The 21975-nt window shown below is 47.9% G+C and overlaps 1 protein-coding gene across 1 annotated transcript in view; it reads right to left on the bottom strand.

Annotated features, from left to right (window-relative positions):
- LOC144769107 (uncharacterized) overlaps positions 1-21975 on the bottom strand; it is a 430861-nt gene that overhangs the window by 249909 nt on the left and 158977 nt on the right. Inside the window, exons 3-4 of the mRNA XM_078653110.1 lie at positions 21353-21646; positions 19862-19945 (exon numbers count right to left, since the gene is read on the bottom strand). Of these exons, the coding sequence (XP_078509236.1) occupies positions 19862-19945; positions 21353-21646 (378 nt within the window). The remainder of the gene's footprint in view (positions 1-19861; positions 19946-21352; positions 21647-21975) is intronic.

Below are 21975 nucleotides of genomic sequence, written 5' to 3'. Positions count from 1 at the left end.
TGTTGAAAATGTTGTGATGTATTGAGACCTCTCATGCAACTCCAATTGGTGGTATCCTTTGTTAAGGTGTGGAAAATGACAATGTATATGTACATAAGCGGCGTTCATTTGTGTTCACCCTCGCCACTGTTGAAGGTAAAGCGAAAGTCACGAAACAGTGGCCCCGCCATCTTGTCCCCTTTTAGGCCCCATCACGAACATAGATAGTAGCCATTTTTGTGTCATGACCTCTCTGCCCACTGCCAATAGCCTGCGTCTCTCTCTCTCTCCCCCACTCCCCAGCCTCGCGAGTATTCCCCCGCGCCCTGACAGCCCCCGGTTTCTCCTGCGCGGGCCATAAACGCACCTCTAAACACGACCCTGCCTCCGAGCCACATCCCGTGCTGAACCCCCACACCCTTTCATCTCATTCATAAAACAGGCCCTTTGATAACCTCTTCCTCCTTGCCCGATTGTTCGGCCTGATCCCAGGCCATCACTTAGCCCAGCAGATGCAGTTTATTGCCCCTACAGTAGGACCTCGCCTCACTTCAAAGGAGCGGGGATTAATCAATGCCCTCACACCCCAGATCCGATCGATTACCCGCATTTCTGTTCCCAGCGGAATGTCCAGCTGCGCGATAGCCATCATGCTGAGATTAGGGGTGGGGACTCCTACTGTAGATATGTGTGGGAACGGGCCTGAACCGGGGATTCCAAAGATGCCTTTTCCGTACTTCAAAGCAATACCACGGATGTCACAAATGTAATAAAGCCATAAAACTGTGTATAAGAGGCCAGGCCTCAGAGATGCGGTTAGAGCACCTCGAGAAGATACCCTGTTGTCTGATTTGACGTGTTCTGTTCCGTCGGAATAAAACTCCTGTTTCCTGCCTTCCAGTCTCCAGCGCCTGCCTCTTTATTTGGTAATCATGAGTTGGGTGAGAAGCGGCTAACGCCGGGCAACTATGGAAAAAGGGGTTATTGACCTGACCTGCCTGAACCCTTTGTTTAACAAAGGTCCAATTTTGAAAATATTTTGGTTCCATTGAGTGTCGCAATCATGTCACTAATGTGGGGGCCTGGGTGTCTCTCCCTCTCTTTCGCGGTGTTAGGCGCTCTCATGTCCACACATAGACGGACTCGGTCTGTCTTTCCTTTCTTTGGAACTAATACAACCGGAGAGACCCAGGGTGTTGGTCCATCTGTTCTCTCGATGATGTCGGCCTCGAGTAGATCTTGAAGCTCCTTCTCCACGGCTTCTTGCAAGTGAAACAGGATTTTTCTGTGGTGTTGGGCCACTGGCATGACTTGCTCGTTGATGTGGAGCCTAATTTGGCAGTTTTTCATCTTCCCAAGACCTTGAAAAAGCTTAGGGAATTTCTGAGTGATGTCCAGTTTGTCGTCAACTTTATATAGTATGTCCACAAGTCTTAGCCGTTCTGCTGTGGGCAGACTCAATAGGCAGTCCACCTCAGGCCCGTCAATTACATGGATGTAGGCTTGGATGGTGCGATCTTGATATGATAGATCGGTCGGAAACTTCCCAAGGCATGGGGAGTGGCTTCTTTGACATCCACGTGTATACTCGCACATGTGCATTGATTAATTTGGGTGGTGTTTTCATTCTTTGATATTCCGCTACTGGTATATAATTGAGAGATGCTCCGCTGTCCAGCACAAATTTGGCATGATGGGAGCCAAGTTTGATGTCAAGTCGTAGATATTCCTTTAAACGATCAGTATCCGCTACAAAGCATATGTATTCGTCGCTGTCTTGTGAGATGGGTGACAGGGATCTGGACTCTCTTGATGAGGATCGGCGGGACCGATACGTTCGGCGAGAGTGACAGCTGGAGTGTGACGACCCAGTGGATGAGTCTCGTCTATCATGTACTGCTCTGGCATGGTGACGGCTGCTTGAAGGGCGGAACTGCCTGCTGGGCTCTCGTTGATCCTCATTGTGAGGGGTTCCGCATATGCTTTCGAAGTGATTGTCTCTTCCACACTTCCGGCATCTTTGACCTAGAGCTGGGCACGTGTCTGCATGTGGGAAATCATAGCCGCATCTATAACGCTTAAGATGTCGATCTGATCTTTTCTTGGTGCGACTTGAACTTCGGCGTCGACGGCTTGAAGGATGGTGCTGTTTTTTGGATCTGGAGGAACGAGCTTGTGGTGGGGAGCGTCTATGCGTTTGTCAAGACTGCATTCTGAAAGCTTGCTCACGTTTCTCGCCTCTCCCGGCCTCCATTTTCATCGCATGTTCATCAGCTTGATCGTTGACTCTCGTCATTTCTTCGATTTCATCCAATGAGTAACTCTTCTTTAGGAGTTTGCGCCTCAAGGATTCCGACAAGCAGCCTTCTATAATTCTCAGTCTGAGTGCATCTTCCGTGGAAAAAGCATCGAAGTCACAGTATCTTGCTAAGCGTCTCAGACGTGTGATAAATACACCCATTTGTTCACCTTTCTCCTGTGACGGTAGGTTGAACGTATATCGCTCATAATCGACATTTTTATTGTGTAGGAACTTGCGGTTGAGCACTTCACAGACACCAGCATATGAAGCAGCGGACGCAGCAGGCAACTGTTTTATGATCTGTCCGACTTCCTTGCCCACTAGGTTCCTAAGAGCGATCAGTTGCTGTACAGCATCAGTCACATGGGACCCCTTCATGAAGTCCGTTAAATCTTCTAGCCATTCTTGCCACCGAAGACCCAAACCTCCACCAGATTCAAGAGTGAGGTGCTCCGGGGGGCGCAAGAACGACACTCTTAACACACCCATGGGACCGGGTTCAGCATTTTCCTGACGAGACCCCGACATCGTGGGATCCTCTTAATCAGTCACGCACGGACAACTCTCTTCTGTTTGTTCCCTTGCTTGGACTTGCCACTGCTTGTTCAATCATCTTATTGTAGTTGCTAATGCTTGTTTACTTCAACCCTTGCACTCGCCAATGCTTGTTATTTGTGTCCTTGAACTCGCCAATGCTTGTTTATTTTTGTTTCCTTGCACTCGCCAATGCTTGTTATTTGTTTCCTTGCACTCGCCAAAACTTGTTTCTTTATACTTTTCAAGACTCTCCAATGCTTGTTTCTTTGGGCACCGTGCATTTACCAGTGCTTGATGGCTTTCGGGCTCTCTGCCTGACCCCAAAATGACCGCCGATGATCCCTGACAGGGGATTGGACGAAGACGCCTGATTCCAAGATGACCGCCGTGAGAATCTCGTGGAAGCCGAGATTTGGCCTTTTTTAACCGGGGGCACGATAATTTCACCACAACTCCCCAGCCAAGATTGGTGGTGCCAGCAAACACTCACCCTCTCATTGGGGCGTTATCGCAGGAGCACGAGGTGGGGGGGGGCACAGCAGGCAGCCTCACACGATGATTGCAATGCCGGGGTGCGCTCCAACTCAGGACACGCCACATGCACACGCGGTGCAGCGGGGTGAGCTCCGGGCAAGTGCACACACCTCCGGACAGCTGGGGTGGGCTCCCAGCACATGAGGACACTCGCGCAGTGACCCAGCTACCACGCGGTCACCGGCCCACAACACTGGACGCCGCCTCAACTGCTGGGCTTCCAGGGACGTGCGCCAACAGGGTTAGCCGTTCTCCACACGCCGCAGGTTCCGTGGCCACCTTCGTCGCCAGATGTAATGTTTTGGCGCCACAGAATACTCGGACACAGCGCAAACTGTTGGATCTGGTTTAAGGCACGTCTTTTCCTTATCACATTGATCGGCTAACTGCCGTCCCCATCCCTGGCTCCTCCCTTTCCACCCGCCTTCGTCCTCCCCTTCCCTTGGGCAAGTCCTAGTGCCCTTCTGTGTGTGCTCAGATCACTACAGTCGGTGTAGAGAATTAACATGCCCGTCCGTGTTTGAAAGGCTAGTTCGGTGATTTCTGTGACATGTACCTTAACCAAAGTATTGTGGGCCGTGATTACTTGCCAGTTACTTAGGGGGACAGGGGCGCAAGGACAGACCCCTTTAGATATGCGTGAAATGTAAGAGTCTGCTGGTTTGGAGGGGGTGAAGAGTGAAGTGGTATTGTAATGGCTGGGCGTCATCCCCCACAACACCTCTGCTGATTACCGTGTGAAAGTGAAGTGCCAAGGCCGACACTTGAGGTAGAGGAAGCGGTCCGGGACTCCAACAGGCGACAACTGCCCCCGCTCCGTGCTCATCAGCATATCCTGTGTTTGTGAAAGTGGCGATGACAAAGAAGAGATGGCTTCTTTGAGGGAATGCGCTTTGTGTGATCCGAGACACAGCGCAAAAGGCTTGCCCACCAACCCCCGGGACACGTTTGATCTTCACCCAGGCAGGAGGCGCAGCAGAATGCAGTGCACGTCACCTTCAACTTTTTCCTTCATGACAACTGATTTTAGTCTATTTTATGCAATTATGATATGGGGGAAGGAGGTGCCGCACGCTCGGGGGAAGCCGCACCGGAGCCCTAAGAGCCAAACGAGTGAAAAAAACAAGCAAGACACGCCCTTGGGACAGCGAGTCTACAGTGTGACTTGCTCACGATGCCTGCACACGCCAGTTGGCTCTCTAATTGGTTGACATTGTCCACCAATCACAAAGCATAATTGGTAGTTGCCAACCAATCAGAGAGCCGACTGGCCCGTGCAGACAGTGTGAGCAAGACACTCTGTAGAGATCAAAGACTCGGACTGTGTTTGCACAAACAAACAAAAAACGCTTACCATCTGTTTTCATTCAGCCACTTGTATTTGCATCTGGGCTGAGTGAAAACAGATGCGCTTGTCACGATGGGAGGCATCACAATACTGCAAGGGCATCAACAAAAGTGACAGCCAGCAAACCAAAAGCACAGAAAAAACATTAATTACGACCTAAGCCAATTGGAAACGGTCGAGACACAGGGATTTGGATTAAAGTACCCCTTCTTAGAGTGTTTACTATACCCCTCGCAGGGTGAGGAGCGCATGCGCGCTCCAATGCCATGCGAGACCTGAAAACGGATTTAGAACAGCCTAAATGTGCTGGCCATAGAGACTAACGATTCAGAAAAGGGGGTGGTGATGAACAGAGTGTCTGAATTAAGCAGACCACTCTAACCCAGTCCAAAGATCAGGGCTTGATCCATCACCGTTATTTAGCTCACTGCCCCATCCCAGCTCAGAACCTGGTTATATGCAAATTAGTCTGTCCCTGGCCCAGTGCATCATGGGAACAGGGCAGACCAAACTACCAAGCCAATTCTTCACCAGAAAGGAGACAAGCTACCGGGGACCGGTTTCTGGCATTTCAGCCTCGTCGGCCCGGCTTGCTTGAATCCTGATGGAGCAGTGAGCAAGGGACTCATGTCTGAGTATACCCTGCCACACCTATAGTGGCCAAAAACGATTCAGAAAAGGGGGTGGTGATGAACAGAGTGTCTGAATTAAGCAGACCACTCTTACCCAGTCCAAAGATCAGGGCTTGATCCATCACCGTTATTTAGCTCACTGCCCCATCCCAGCTCAGAACCTGGCTATATGCAAATTAGTCTGTCCCTGGCCCAGTGCATCATGGGAACAGGGCAGACCAAACTACCAAGCCAATTCTTCACCAGAAAGGAGAGGAGCTACCGGAGACCGGTTTCTGGCATTTCAGCCTCGTCGGCCCGGCTTGCTTGAATCCTGATGGAGCAGTGAGCAAGGGACTCATGTCTGAGTATACCCTGCCACACCTATAGTGGCCAAAAACGATTCAGAAAAGGGGGTGGTGATGAACAGAGTGTCTGAATTAAGCAGACCACTCTTACCCAGTCCAAAGATCAGGGCTTGATCCATCACCGTTATTTAGCTCACTGCCCCATCCCAGCTCAGAACCTGGCTATATGCAAATTAGTCTGTCCCTGGCCCAGTGCATCATGGGAACAGGGCAGACCAAACTACCAAGCCAATTCTTCACCAGAAAGGAGACAAGCTACCGGGGACCGGTTTCTGGCATTTCAGCCTCGTCGGCCCGGCTTGCTTGAATCCTGATGGAGCAGTGAGCAAGGGACTCATGTCTGAGTATACCCTGCCACACCTATAGTGGCCAAAAACGATTCAGAAAAGGGGGTGGTGATGAACAGAGTGTCTGAATTAAGCAGACCACTCTTACCCAGTCCAAAGATCAGGGCTTGATCCATCACCGTTATTTAGCTCACTGCCCCATCCCAGCTCAGAACCTGGCTATATGCAAATTAGTCTGTCCCTGGCCCAGTGCATCATGGGAACAGGGCAGACCAAACTGCCAAGCCAATTCTTCACCAGAAAGGAGACAAGCTACCGGGACCGGTTTCTGGCATTTCAGCCTCGTCGGCCCGGCTTGCTTGAATCCTGATGGAGCAGTGAGCAAGGGACTCATGTCTGAGTATACCCTGCCACACCTGTAGTGGCCAAAAACGATTCAGAAAAGGGGGTGGTGATGAACAGAGTGTCTGAATTAAGCAGACCACTCTTACCCAGAGAGACTAAGGCATAGATGCATCAAGGTAAAATGCGCTCGCAAAGGGGCAGATTCTCAGAATCTGCCCCTTTGCGATCGGTATTTTTGCATTTGGGATGCGAATCGCGAATTAAGAAATTGCAAAATTGCGATTACTTGCATTTAAGGATGCTCAAATTGAGATTCCTTAAATGCAATGCATTAAAGTTTAAAAAATAGCGATTTCGCTAATAGGGCTCGCACATTACCATGAAGTAGTACTTCATGGTAATTTGCAAAAACTTCGAAAAATGCACTAAAGTGCATTTTTCAAAGTTTCATGTTGCGCACACACATGCTCCAAGGGCATGTGTGTGTGCAACATATGTGCACAGATCAATTTCAGGGGTGCAACAGGGTGTCCTTTGGACACCCCTGCACCCTTGAACTTGCATTCTCAATTTGCGATTCGCTAATAGCGATTCGCAAATTGAGAATGTCTTCCCATTCAATGGGGAGGTATTCCTTAATTGCGACTCACAATTTGCGAGTCGCAATTAAGGAATTTTAAGAAATCGCTATTTTTTAGTGATTTCTTCATGCATTGCATTTTGCTATTCCTTAATAGCGAATCGTTATTTTTCGCTATTAAGGAATAGCAAAATGGGTTCTTGATGCATCTGGGGTAAGGATACTCCTGTTTCTTTATCCACAGCAGAGGCATTGCATGAACAGTGTAGATTTCTAGCAGCTCAGAAGGACGATGCCAACCTAGCACACGCATGGGCCGATGTAGTGATGGATGAGAATGGCCAGGCAGGATCAGTGTCACCAAAGGGACCCCATTTATGTTGAGACTAATGGCACAGGTGTGTAAGGTACTAGGTGTTAAACAGATACGGATGTCTGTCTATCAACCACAAACGGACGATCTCATGGAGCGATACAATTGTGCTATTAAAACCATCCTGAAGAAGCTGGTTTTGGACACCCGGAGGGACTGGGACAGGAAAGTGTCTCTAGTACTATTCGCTGTATGCACACACACCCAATCTTCCAAGGGATACAGTCCTTTTGAACTAGTCTTCCAGAGACAACCTAGAACCCTTTAAGACATGGCAGCAGGGCAATGAGAAGACAAGGAAGATGAGGACCTAGGTTTACTGGATAATGCTGCCAGCTTGAAGTCCATAAGCTCTGGGAGGCTGGGAGGACGTCAGACACAATGTGGAGAAAGCCCAGGAGAAGGGGTACTACCACAATACCAAGATTAGGGAGCTACAGGTGGCAGAAAAGGCCTTAGGCCTTCTGCCATCCTCGAATAATAAGTTACTGGCCTGGTGGCAGGGGCCATATGCAGTGATCTCTGAATTCACAAGTGTAACCTAAAAGCCCAATAGCACGACTAAAGGCCAGATCTATCACATTAATCTCCTTAAGAGATGGGATCGGGATAGCACCCCAGACAATGAAACACAACCAGCTCTGTTTGTGATAGATTCACAACCTCTCCTTCATACCAGAGGAGACAAGCTATGGGGTGGGGGAAGTTCAACTGAGGCTCTGTCTGAAATTCACCCACGAAGAACGGATATAAGCACACGTAGCCAGCTATAGGGATGCCATCTCTGTAAAACCAGGTCTAACACTGATACAACATCATATAATTACAGATGGTAACCAGGTAGTCCGGTTACGACCCTAAAGGTTCCCTAAAGCTCGAGGGGGGGGCGTTGAAGGGGAAGTGACCAATATGTTAAAAGAGGGGATATTGGAAGCATCCAACAGTGCTTGGTGATTCCCTATTGTCCTTGTCCCAAAACCTAATGGGTCCATCAGGTTTTACATCGATTTCCGCCAGTTGAACAGCAAGTCCATGTTCGATACCAGCCCTTTGTCCCAGGTGGATGCATTAAAAGAGAACTTGGGTAATGCTACAGATCTCACAACCCTCGAAATTCCAGTGACCCTAAATGTCAGAGGAAAAACAGCCTTCTCTACTCCGACAGGCTCATATCAGTCCTGAGTAATACAGTTTTGACTATATAGGGCACCTGCCACAATCAAAAGATTTTTTTACTTGCTCTTACAACCCCATCACCGCTATGCAGCAGCTTAACTGGATGGTATAGCCATCTATAGCCCTTCCTGGGATCACCAACTCAGTCACCTTGATGTTCAAGTTCATGTAGTTTATTTGCATAGTTAATTAAAACTGTTGCAATACAAAAAAAATTTATTCAATTAAAACTATCATGTGCATATATAAAACTCTTGTATCTAAAAACTGTGCTAAAAAGCTTGCTAGTTTTGTGCAAATATAGCAGCATAAATAACTTGTCAGTTTTATCAACTTGAATTATACGTTCGAAGTGTCCTCAGACGCTTTACACATTTTACATATATTTTTCTAACTAGGTTCCTATTGTCTGCATTTCTGGCATTTTGTTATCGCACAGTCTCAGATATTTTACTGTTCTGCAGTTCAATTGTGGATCATTAGGTCCCAAACAAGCCAACAGAACTTGCCTCCTGATGTGAATCCCTCGTTGATTGAAAAGTTGTTTCAGAATTTTCTTTCTTGTTGTTGTGAGTGCTTTACAGGAGCATAGTAGATGCACCATGTCTTCCCGAGCCGATCCACATAAGCGACACACAGAGCCTGTTTTGTTGCGAAGCCATGGAGGGAGATGCTGAGCACAGGGGAGCAGTCCGGATCTATATTTCATAAAAGCAATTTTTATGTTTTTGTCGTATCCCAAGTTGAAGTAGGCTTGGGCACCTGGCTTTGAGTATGTATTTAGGGTCATCCAACCATGTGTTCTCTTTAAGAGTGCGCCCTTATCCTATAGCCAAGAGAGGAGTTTCACTGACTTCCACACCATTTTTTTAAAGATTGGGGTGGTTGTCAGTGTTTCCCAAGGTTGGTTCAGCTCCAAATTGTGTAGGCTGCTGTGTAGATATTCCTAGCTGGTAGTGTGGGGTGGGATTGTAGCTCCTTCCACAGCTGTTTGTTTAACGTGCCCTGTTCGGCTTTTCACACTTTGTCCCATGCAATGATAAAGGCCCCTTGTCTAGCAAATGATTGTTTCAAAACGCCAAATTCAAGTCTGATTTGCTCAGGGGAAGTGTATCTTGGCAGCCCAAAAATAACCCTATATGCTGTTGTTACTGTGGCATCAAGTGTTTTCGCATCCCTACCTTTCTGCACCTCGCTACCATAGGTGATTGATGGCAGACGTTTTGCCCAGACTACCTCAACGAGTGAAAGGATCGATGGGCCAGTTAATTTAGAGTTTAATGTTTTTAGGGAGATTGCTAGTACTAGACCTTTGTGCCTTATACTGTTCTTCTGTGCCACAAAGCAGCCGCCTGTATCCAGCTTCACACCTAGATATTTGTATTCAGTTGTGTCCTCTATTCTGGTCTCTCCCCAGAACTAGGCAGAGGTTTGTCGCCTTTCTTTCCCGACTGTCATTGTTCTCGTTTTGTCCAAGTTAATCGTTAAGTCATTTGCTTGGGAGAAGACCCTTGTTGTATTTAAGAGAAGTTGTAGCCCTACTTTTGTTTTGCGTAGAGGAGACAGGGTAGTGAGATGTCTCCTAATTTCGGGGAGTGTGAATTGCAGCTAGTTAGCAGCAAGACTAAATCATCAATATACAGATCAAAAAGAGTGGGTGCTAAGACACAGCCCTGTTTCAACCCTTTTTCCGTGGGTATGCGCCTCGACAGGTGCGTACCATTCCCCAGCTTCATCTGTAGCCACGTGTTCATATGTAAGTTTATTAATAATTTGAGTAAGGGCTGAGGCAACCCCCAGCTACACAATTTGGACCAGAGTCTGATGCGGTTGATGTGGTCAAAGGAAGCTTTATAATCAATAAAGCATAGATGTAAAGACATCCGTGTGGCCTCAGCCTTGTCTATAAGCATAGCCATGCTTAATATGTTGGTCAGTGTACAGACCGATTTAGTGAAGCCAGTCTGTTGTAGGGGAATTGCGGCTTTTTCTTTTGCCCATGCCTGGAGATCCTCTAGTGATAGGCCGGCAAAAGATTTTGCTTCGTTATCTAATAGTGCCACCACTCGATAATTTAGTGGTTCCGACTTCTCACCAGATTTGTGGTTTGGGGAAATGATTGAACCGCTCCATGAGCTAGGCAGGATATTCAATGTTCTAATTTCTCTGAAGAGTGGTTCCAGTGCTTCTGCCCAGTAGGTTGCCTCCTGTTTGTATAGTGCTGGTGGTATTCCATTTGGGCCAAGGGCCCCTTCTCTTCTCCCCTTTCCTATTTGCCATTTGCTTGCTCCTATATAGTTAGTTCGGAAGTCTTCAGTTGGTAAGTCTGACCCTGATTTCCCAGAGTCGGCAAGATTGTTTTCGCCCAGGGCTTAGGTGCCGTTTGGCAGTCTGCCTTGTTCTGGCTTGCTTGACCCTGCTCTCTGCGGTCGGTACCCTGTTGGAAGTGGGACCTGAGGTACTTTGCCCAGACTTCTTCTGAGAAGTTCGAGGAGATACCATTGTGATTGTTATGGATACATCGATATATAGTGCTCCAAAATCTGGTGTTGTATTGTGTTTGACATCAGCGTGTAATTTGGCCAATAGATCTTCCTCCATCACTCTGTTCGCATCCCTTTTTAGTTTTTTGAGGACAGCCCTTTGTTCCTGTAGGGCTTGTAGTTGTATTCTATCGCTGGGCCTGAGCCGGAGATGTCTCAGGAGTTGGTAAATTCTTTGTTTTGCAAGTTTGATTTCTTGCTTTGCCGTACATGATATGGGCATCGTGCCACTGAATCTTTGCTGGTTTGGTGGTTTGGTCTTAGTTGCGAATGATTCCATCACTGATAAAAAGTTTTTCCATTTCTCAACTTCACCATCTCCGATCCTCGCGGTGAAATGTTGTTTTCCGGTTTCCAGCATCTTACTACCTGCGGCTATTTTGAATTTAATTCATCTTAGGTAAATAGTGGTGGTTTGTCCTTGAAGCTCCTGACAGCGTTCAAATGGTGGAGTGACTGTTCTCAGTTCTATTTCTTGGGGGAAGGTGATCACTATCACCTTTATTGCCCAAATGGAAAGATGCAAATTGTTGAAAAATGCCTAGGGAGACAAAAGTGTAGTCCAGAATTGAACTTGTTTTTGTGTAGCTGTATGTTGTTACAGGAGGGTTATCTTTGGGCAATCTGTCATTTTGAGCCCTCAGGTTGAGACGTTCCAAGTCATCCAAAGTTGTTTGTCCTATCTTGGTTTGTTTACACTCTTTAAGATTTCCTTGCAGAGCGATATTGAAATTTGCGTTTTGCAGAAGCACTTCTTTGTCCAAGGAAGAGCCCATTAAATTGTGGTTTAAGTCCCTGGTTAAGATGAGGTGAGTTGTGGTTCCCTCTCTTATACATGTTTCCGCAAAATTGCACATTTCCCTTTTTTAGTTTGGTTTTGTATTTTGATTGAATATACACGTTCATTATCATGATGTTAGTGTCACTTTTGGTTAGCGCAAGAAACCTTGGAGATGAGGGGGTCTAATACCCATGTTTCTTGTAGTGCCACAATGTCGAAGGCCCTGACATAAGTGACAAAGTCCAGAGCAGCTAGTTTGTTGGCCAGGCCATTTACATTCCAGGAGCAGATCCGTAACACCCTCTTTATATTCCCTGTGTGTAGCGGGCAAGGGTCATGTCAGTCTTTTGTGTTGTTAATAGTTCTCGCGATCCATCTTGTGTCCTATTCCCAAGCTTGCAGTATAAAGGGGTCATTACAGCTTCTTTGTTCCCCTGGTTGATGACTCATATCCACCTTACGGTGCCCTGTGGCTCCTTTCAGCACTGATGTAGTTGGTTTGAGAGCAGCCGTCTCTGGTCCCCTCAGGGGAGCTGGGTTTAACAGATCTGGATATCCTCTTTTGAAATACAGGGCGATGGTTATTCCCCAGGGCTTTAGGATGTCGCTTTCTGAAAGTATTTTATATGCTATTGTTGGAGAGGTCCATATTGCTCTTGTTTTTTCGCCTGCTGTTGGATCACCGCAATTGATAAATTATATTGACTCCAGGTCTGTCGTTTTTATGTCTGTTGTTATGTGAGAAATCAGACGCAGTATGTTGCCTCGGTTCAAGATGTCATGCCCCCCTTTAGAAGTGTATTCAGGTATGAACCATATCAACTTTGTTTCCCTTGCTCCCGCCCGGATGGGGGCATCTTTTTGATTTTGTGAGGTGGGCCAGCTGACCTCTTTTCGTGGGCATCCCGATGCCATTAGGTTTCCTTCTGTATGACCTACATTTCCTTGCCGTTTTGGGTGCTGGCTACTTTGAGTTTGTTTTAGAAGTATCAGAAAGTTTTTGACAGTTGGTTGTGAGGCTATTATGTCTCTGATGAGAAGCTGGCTGTTCCATGCGTTCTCTTCTTCCCTTTTGGCTGTGTGTTCGAAGAGGGGGTGTCCAGGTTCCCCTGATTTGTGTTCCTCCCCGCGACGATGTTGTCGTTTGTAAGTGGAGCACCGGGGCTCTTGGAGTGTCCGGAGTCCTGGTTTGTCATTGTGGTTTGGGTTCTCATTTGTTTTTCTCCTTCATCTCTGCTTTTAATTTGCAATGGGGTTTCCAGCTGGGTGAGAGCGAGAAGGATTGGCTCCAGCCTCCTCCCTTGCTGCCTCAAGTGCACTGTTGTCTTGCTTTCTGCTTCGATAGTCTTGGGGACCACTAGACATATTTACGATGCTCTTCATGGGGATTGCTTCTAGTGTGGAAATGTTCTGATGCATTATCCCTTCATGCACAAGTGATATCCCTGTGGACTGTTGCTTTGTCCCTTCTTGTGCTGATGGTGCCCCAAAGAGTCGCAGGAATTCATTCTTGGTGGGACTTTTTTTCTGATTCCGACCTTTTCGTGTTTGCGCAGGTCTTTGTTTTGCATTTAATTTCAGTTCCTATTTGACTGTCTCTGCCTGTGCCTGTTGTGGCATGTGGCTATGACTAGGAGAGAGTGCTATTATTTCTGTGCTGATGTCATTTTTATTAATAATTTCTGATTGTTTGGTTAGAGTTGGTGTTTGCTCCTTGTTGGCAGGCACAGGCTTGTGAATTACTGTGTCTTCCCAGTGTCCAAGTAGTTTTTGCCCTTTTATAGACTGTGAGGAGGCATTATTTGATGCCTTTTTGAATTGTGCGCATAAGTCCGTCAGCATTGCTGGGAGGTTTGCTAATTTGTCCATGATTGGGCTGCACCCACAAGTTCAATGATTGGCTGGCGAGTGATCCTGGGTGCTCTGCAGCATCATGTTCAGATTTCCTAGCTTGCCATCAATTGATACCACGCAGACAGCCAGGGAGTTCATTAGGGTTAATTGCAGATCCATTTTATCGGTATGATATTGCAGGGCCTTCACCAGGAGTTGCACAGTTTTGAGCAGTCTTGCACAAGCGTCCCCATGGTCCGTTCCTTGCACAACCTCTTTGAGGTCACCGGCCTCACTGCTGTTTTCGCTGCCATTGTCTGTTTTTGGTTTGCCTCCTTGGTTGACTCCAGGTACCCCAGATTCCACAGTTGTGCTAGTGGACAGCTTGTCCTGCCCCTTCGCTGTTCCCTTGCTCCAGTTCTTCTTTGGATTTTCTGGGGGTTCACTCCTGTGCGTGTCCCCCCGGTAGGCTGCCAGGAGTGCCTCCCACTCGTCCTTATTTAGGTATAAATGTTGATCAGATTCTTCTAGTTCATCCAGCGTGCTGGTTTGGGGCATCGCCGGTTCCCGTTGTAGGTGTGTTAGGGCAAAACGTGGTTCATGTTCTGGGCCTACCTTGTCCCTAGGGTTTTCGGATAATCCCCCAGTTGTCTCCAGATCTTCCATATTAACTACCAGGTTGCCCTCTGGATTGTCGGAATTAGTACCCAACTGTGGGTTTGCTGTTGGATTGTCTAACTCACAGATGGTGAGTGATCCTAATGATATGCAATTTCCCCCGTCGTTTTTGTGTTGGATTGTAGTTCTAGGCATTGAAACCCTAGTGGTGTTGAGTGCATTTGCATTTGCAGGGTTGCCGTTGCATTTGCCTGAGGCTTCTGTGTTATTTGCTCTTTCTTCCCTTGCACCATTGGTCTCAGACTTGTTTCCCCCGTATTGCGGCGGAGCTTGTGACGCCTCTGAGTGCAAATCAGTGTGCTCTTTTTCTGGGGTCTTAAGTTTCCAACTTACGGCAACTGCAGGGCCATGTGGAGTTGTTGTTGAGCTGTCCAGCCCTAGCCATTCCCCCTTTCCTCCTTGAGCGGTAGACAATTCAATACCTTCAATCCCTTCCTCCTTGCATCTGTCCTCTTGACGGGAGGGCAGGAGTGGTGTTGGTAGGCCTGCATGTGCCGTGAGGCAGGAAAGTAGGGTGTCACCTGCATTTTTTAAAAAGCAGAATTTACTGTTGATTTTAGGCTGAAATAGGCAATATTTTGGCATTTTGGCCACCGGCGTTAGGTTACTTAACCTCACTGAGTCTTGTGATATTTCAATTATGGGACTGTCTTCCAGTGTTGCCGGTCTGGTCTTAACCTGCAGTTCTCCCTCCGGGCCTTCAGGTGCTTTCAGCTTCCTTTTCTATTTTGTTGTGTTATTTGAGTTGTTACTAGTGTTACATGTTCTGGTAGCAGATTTGGGCCCCCCACGCACGTGCCCTGATCTCATGCTTTCAGTTCAGTGGGGTTTTTTCAGGCTGTTTTGAGCTGTTTAAGCTGTTTTTCCTTAGGCTTTTTGGAGGTTTTTTTCCCCAGACTTTATTAGGCTACTGCGGGTTGTGCTGCTTATGCTGCTTTGCTAACAGAGCTAACAGTAATTAATTTGAGTTGTTTGAATGCCTAATTTAGATTCTTGTCTTATGTAGCCTTGTCAGTCTGCCGCTTTTTCCCCCACTCGGCTGCTCACAGTCATGTATGAAGGACCCTGGGGACTGCAAGAAGGCAAGACAGCGAGGCAGTGGCGAGACAGCAGGGGTCACCCACCTTCCTACTCCTTCCTGCTCACAGGCCCTCCAATCGCTACACAATGAAGAGACCCAGGCACCGATCCTTCGTGCTAGTGCTCAACACTAGAGAGCCCTTAAAAATGCTGGAAGCAGTCCCCTGCTGAGTTGAGCAAAACTTAAGGCGATGTGCAAGTTTTATGTGGGCCGCTAGCTGTTGCTGTTGCCCCCTGCTGGCGTGCAGATCGTGCCTTCCGTCCTTTACTTCCTTTGTTCTAGTTGGCTCTGGTTAGAGAGCCCCCTCACCCCCCCCGCTGCATGGGACCTGTGAGGGGACCAATAGACACACTCACTTCACTTCAGAGGGAGCTGGAACTGGTGTCGTTTGCTGTGTTTGGCTTGCCTTAGCTTTGGCTTTAGCTTAAGCACTCAAGATCAAGGTCAGAGCAAGGAAGGCAAGATGATCAGGTGGGGGGCCAGGGCCCAGGGCCACACCACGCCACTTGCACCCACCTGCTGTCAGTTGTCAGGCAGGTTGTGGCAGATTGCTGGTCGATTACCTGGGCGGATGGGTGAACAGCTCTAGGCAGCACGACCTCCTTCACCCTCGCCCGCCTTTGCCTTCACAAGGTTGCTGCAGCTCTCCTGTTTCTCACTCCCACTCTGCTCACTATACGCCGCTGCACACTGCCCTTAGGTGCGCGTCTTCAGCCCCCGCCGCAAGGCGTTGGCCCCGCAACGCTGCTGGTAGAGCTGTTAGAGCAGAGGCTGGGGACTGGAGCAAGGGGCAAGAGCTGAGGGAAGAGGTAGGCAACGATCCTGGCATCCTCGCTCGGCGTCTTCACTTGCTTACTGCTCACCGAGGACTCGCTCGCTCGGTTGGTGTGAAAACAGTGACAGGAAGTGTCACCTAGAGGTGGTTTTCTGAACCCCCAAGAAGCAGGCATCACTGCAAACCCTGAGAAATTCACCTTAGCCACCAACTCTATCCGATACCCAGGATACCACATACAGGAGGGAAGAATCAGTCCCCAGGTTGATAAGGTGAAGGCAATCCTTACCAGGAAGAAAAACCAAAGGTGGTGATGGACGGAGCGTTGACAATGCAAACACTCACCCCCAGTCAACTGATCTGGGTTTAATCCATCACCGTTCTTTAGCTCACTCCGTCACCCCAGTTCAGACATGGCCATATGCAAATCAGTCTGACCCTGTGCCTCATGGGAACAGTCCAGCCCGAACTGCCAAGCCATGTCTTCCCTGGACCGGAATCAAGCTTCCCAGTACCGGTTTCTGGCATTACAGCCGTCTTCAGCCGGGCTTGCTTGACTCCAGTGGCAAAGTGAGCAAGGGACTCACGTCTGAGCATACCCTGCCAACTTAGGGCGAAAAAAGAAAAACCAAAGGTGGTGATGGACGGAGCGTTGACAATGCAAACACTCACCCCCAGTCAACTGATCTGGGTTTAATCCATCACCGTTCTTTAGCTCACTCCGTCACCCCAGTTCAGACATGGCCATATGCAAATCAGTCTGACCCTGTGCCTCATGGGAACAGTCCAGCCCGAACTGCCAAGCCATGTCTTCCCTGGACCGGAATCAAGCTTCCCAGTACCGGTTTCTGGCATTACAGCCGTCTTCAGCCGGGCTTGCTTGACTCCAGTGGCAAAGTGAGCAAGGGACTCACGTCTAAGCATACCCTGCCAACTTAGGGCGAAAAAAGAAAAACCAAAGGTGGTGATGGACGGAGCGTTGACAATGCAAACACTCACCCCCAGTCAACTGATCTGGGTTTAATCCATCACCGTTCTTTAGCTCACTCCGTCACCCCAGTTCAGACATGGCCATATGCAAATCAGTCTGACCCTGTGCCTCATGGGAACAGTCCAGCCCGAACTGCCAAGCCATGTCTTCCCTGGACCGGAATCAAGCTTCCCAGTACCGGTTTCTGGCATTACAGCCGTCTTCAGCCGGGCTTGCTTGACTCCAGTGGCAAAGTGAGCAAGGGACTCACGTCTGAGCATACCCTGCCAACTTAGGGCGAAAAAAGAAAAACCAAAGGTGGTGATGGACGGAGCGTTGACAATGCAAACACTCACCCCCAGTCAACTGATCTGGGTTTAATCCATCACCGTTCTTTAGCTCACTCCGTCACTCCAGTTCAGACATGGCCATATGCAAATCAGTCTGACCCTGTGCCTCATGGGAACAGTCCAGCCCGAACTGCCAAGCCATGTCTTCCCCAGACCGGAATCAAGCACCCAACTTGTTACTAAAAAAAATCACCCCACCCAGATTACTGTATGGTCTCCAACACATCAGCAGAGTTATGATTGGTTGAAAGATATGTTGTGTGGGGATCCGGTGTTGATATGCCCAGACTTTGAGCGCCAGTTTGTTCTACAAACAGACACCACTGAAGGAGGGATTGGAGTTGTTCTGTCGCAGCTAGGACGATTGTCTTCATCCGTTTGCATATATTAGGAAACTGCTGCAACATGAAAACTACTAGTTCACAATCGAGAAGGAGTGCTTAGTTATCAAATGTGCAATGGAAGCCCATCAATATTATTTGTGGGGTATCCCTTCATTCTACTCATCGTTCATACACCCCTTGTCTGGCTTGCTAGGAACAAGGATATTAATTCCAGAGTATTGCATTGGTTCCTTTGGTTCCAGGACCGTCAACATCCTGGGAAGTTGCAAGGCAACACTTTCTTTCTGGGTTTCATCATGGCCCAATCTGCCATTCCGGGATGGGAGCTATTGTTTCCAAGGGGCTGGAGAAACAGAGGTAAACAACTCTAGCTGGAACCCCGGGGGTACAAGAGAAACACTGGCTCAAGTTCTAGTTGTTAGCCAGGGCACACTCCTTGTCACAACCAATCCTGTTAAGAGGAGGGTAGAGACAGCATATGATGTGTGCGGCGAAGATGCTGAGGAGTGAGCAGCACTGGAGGATGGAGGAGTGTCACGACTGAACACGAAGGAGAAACAGCGTGACCCAAAGAACCACTGCTGGAGCGAATGTCTTTATATGTTTGCATACATTAGGAAATTGCTGTAACATGAAAACTACTATTCCACAATCGAGGAGTGCTTGGTTATCAAATGGGCAAATGTAGCCCTTCAATATTATTTGTAGGGTATCCCTACATTCTACTCACCGATCATACACTCCTTGTCTGGCTTGCTAGGAATAAGGAAATGAAATCGAGAGTATTGCATTGGTTCCTTCGGTTCCAGGCCTGTCATCATCCTGGGAAGTTGCAGAGCAACACTTTCTTCCTGTGTTTCATCATGGCCCAGTCGGCCATTTGTGGATGGGAGGTATTGTTTCCAAGGGGCCGGAGAAGCAGAGGGTAACAGCTCTGGCGTGGGCCCCAGGGGTACAAGAGAAACACAGGCTAAAGTTCTAGTCGTTAGCCAGGGCACACTCCTTGTCACAACCAATCCTGTTAAGAGGAGGGTAGAGACGGCATATGATGTGTACTGTGAGGGTGCTGAGGAGTGAGCAGCACTGGATGATTGAGGAGTGTCATGACTGAACACGAAGGAGAAACAGCGTGACCCAAAGAACCACTGCTGGAGTCATTGAGTGGAGGAAGCAGTGAGGCGCGCGGAGAGGAGATATGAGGGCCTGCTGAAACCGAAGAAGGAGATGGGAAAGAGGAGGCAGTATCAGCCATTGCCAGGTTTCAGACAGAGCTGGATGTAGTGGCGTAAAAGGAGAGGGCGTGCGCTCAACCCCAGGGGTAGGCCATGAAGACCAGGCCACCACGGCTCTATAACAGAGCAGTAGCCTCAGACAAGTGGCAAGAAGAGTCTCTCTAGCAATTGTTTGGTGGGGGTTGCATGGGGATACCTGATTGGGTTATAGGGTGGTTGTGGGGAGCACTTGAGGTGAAACAATGAATGGTGATGGTGTTTAGATGGGTGAAATAGGGAGCTCAGACACAAGAGGTGTTGGTTTATTGGACCATTTACCCCACAGTGCTGATGTATTTTCCCTTAGAACTCCATGCAACGCAACTGAGTTTTTTATTGTTATGCCAGGATGTAGGTGATGGGATTCCAACAAGAATTTTGACCTGTCTACTAAGGCCTTCTTTTACTTTTTCCCAAGGGGTATTCCGAGCCAGCGGTGAATAAAGGAAAGAGGGGTAGAAGACCAGAGGAGAGCCAATCTAAAGAAAGCCAAGCAACCATAGAAACCATAATGCAGTTGGGGCATTTTCTTATGTTTTTTCCAATACAAATACATGACAATTACCACGCTGCTTCCAAGACATTGCTGGCATCCTGTATGTGTACATATATCTTATTTCTATAAGGGAAACCTAGCCAAAAGGCCGTGGAGAGCTGTACATGGTCAAAGGCAAGCTTAAAGTCAGCAACTAATAGGCGAGTACACATTCATAACTGACTCATTGCTTCTGACTCATTTATACTCATCTTATTGTGCTAAACAGGAGGTTTTTTTGTACACTCATTTTCTCTCACCTCTTCTACGCAGGCAGCTGAGGCCTAACAGCAGCAGCAATCCACCAGCCACGTACCACATCCAGTTTGGCAGATGGGGAGAGACTGTACAAAAAGGACATTGAAGTTAGAGAGGAGGAGATCAACAAATGCAAGAAAAAGACCTAACAGAGAGCTGTAGAGAAACCTACTTGATTATAGTAAAAAAGACGTGGAAGTCAGACGGACACCGCTGTGACTCAGTTGATGCTGGTGGATTGGACTGATGCATGCTCGTGGAGGCGTCCAAATGATATTGGCCAATCAGTATAAGTGAAAGGGCTCATGAGATGCTAAAGGAGCGGCACTACTGGTGCAGTGGAACAACAAATACTGGAGGTCGGTGTCATTGATAATACTACAGGGGGCACTGGTAATGCTGGAGGAGTCTAACAAAGCCCAGAAGATATTGTTTGAGAAGTCCAAATACATACTAGGGTGTAGGCTCCATTTATTCTGTATAATCATGTACTTATATTTGTGGAACCAACTAGCACTGGTGTTGTGTGCCAGGCCACAGCAGTAGAAGGCCTAAAGGACACCTAGGTAGGGGGTCATTGAACTCTGAAGGAGCAACCCAATACCTACTATTGTAGTGATATGACAGAGACTATTGTAGTGCATTAACAAACATTATTCAAAAAACCTAATGGATACTGAAGAAGTGGCTTAATATGTATGCAAAAGATATCACTCCTGACTCTGATGTCCAGTGATGGAACCATGTGCAGAGCTTACCAGGCTCCATCCTCTTTCCCCATGGTTGAAGACAGCTATCAGTTGCTATTCAATAGCTTGACCCTCCCTTCACATGTTGTCTGAGGCCAATTCCCCCTCACCCCCTTTAAAATACTTGGCCCTCCCCTCCTAAGCTGGCTGAAGGCAGTGTCAGTTCAATACTTAGCCATATCTTCACATGCAGTCTGAGGGCACCCTCTCCTCTCATTCTGACCGTTGGCAGTGTCACCTAGGTTCCTGTACAGTAGTTGGCCCTTCCCTATCATGCTGGCTATGGGCCCCTCACTCCCTGTTGACTGATTAACCTGCACCCCCTTTTGCCCCAAGTTGACTAAGGGCAGTCATCCATTGATCTTTCTACAACACTTTCCGCCCTCTCCATTCCATCTTTAATTTCTAAAGCCAAATGCCCATGGCCCCCTGTACAACATTTGCCTCTCTCAAATGGTTCCTCATGCTTGCTGATTGCAGTTTCAAAAACTCAAATCCAATTTTCCCCATACACCAGTGACCATGCTGGATAGTGAAGTCACCTCACACTCCTTATGCAATGGTTATTTCACTATCCCCCTCCCCAAATACAAAAGATGTGGGTCAGCATCTCTTACTCCCTCAGCAATGGTTACAGCACTTTAATAATCTTTTTTCCTAACCCTACCCATGCTGAGGAACAGTGACACACATATCTGATACAGATGAACAAACCTACTGATGCAGTGCTAGCCATGAACTTACTGACAAGTTTTATGCTGTCTCGTGCTGTACCCTGGATGGTGGCATGTCGCACAATGCACGAGAAGATTGCTCCACTGTGCCTGGAGTAGGGCTCAAACAGGTATGACTCCTCCAGACTGAATGTGCCATCCTCGTTGCGCCACCTCTTTGCAGGTGTGGGGATGTCAGCAGGATACCCATTGACAGTCCACAGCACTGAGATTTCAGGTGGGTAGAAACCGGTCACATTACACAGGAAGAGCATGAAATGCTTCTTAGACCATCCTTTATCCAGGACCTGCACTGTAGGGCGAACTGTGAAAGCAAAGACAGACAAGAATGAGTACAATTTCCATTACAGCGGTCTGCGAAGTGAGAGAGGTCATGGTTGAATTAAGTGAGGGTCACTGAAGACATATAGGCAATCTTGTTTTCTGGGAGGAATGTAGCCATAAATGCATTCAGGCCCAGCTCTCCCATACTGCTGCACTGCTTTGCCTCCGTTATTTTTCTGAGTGCACCTTTTTCTGCATTTCCCTAATTTGTACAGATTTCTCCTGCTTTCCCATCATTGTTCACTGCTTCTCCTTAATTTTCCTCCTCATTTCCACCCCACCTGCTGCCCATTTTCCCACCTCCTACTT

Source organism: Lissotriton helveticus, chromosome 7 (assembly GCF_964261635.1).
Source record: "Lissotriton helveticus chromosome 7, aLisHel1.1, whole genome shotgun sequence".
NCBI classification, from domain to species: Eukaryota; Metazoa; Chordata; class Amphibia; order Caudata; family Salamandridae; genus Lissotriton; species Lissotriton helveticus.
Note: the sequence above shows the minus strand (reverse complement) of the source record. Positions and strands in the feature narration are given on the sequence as shown.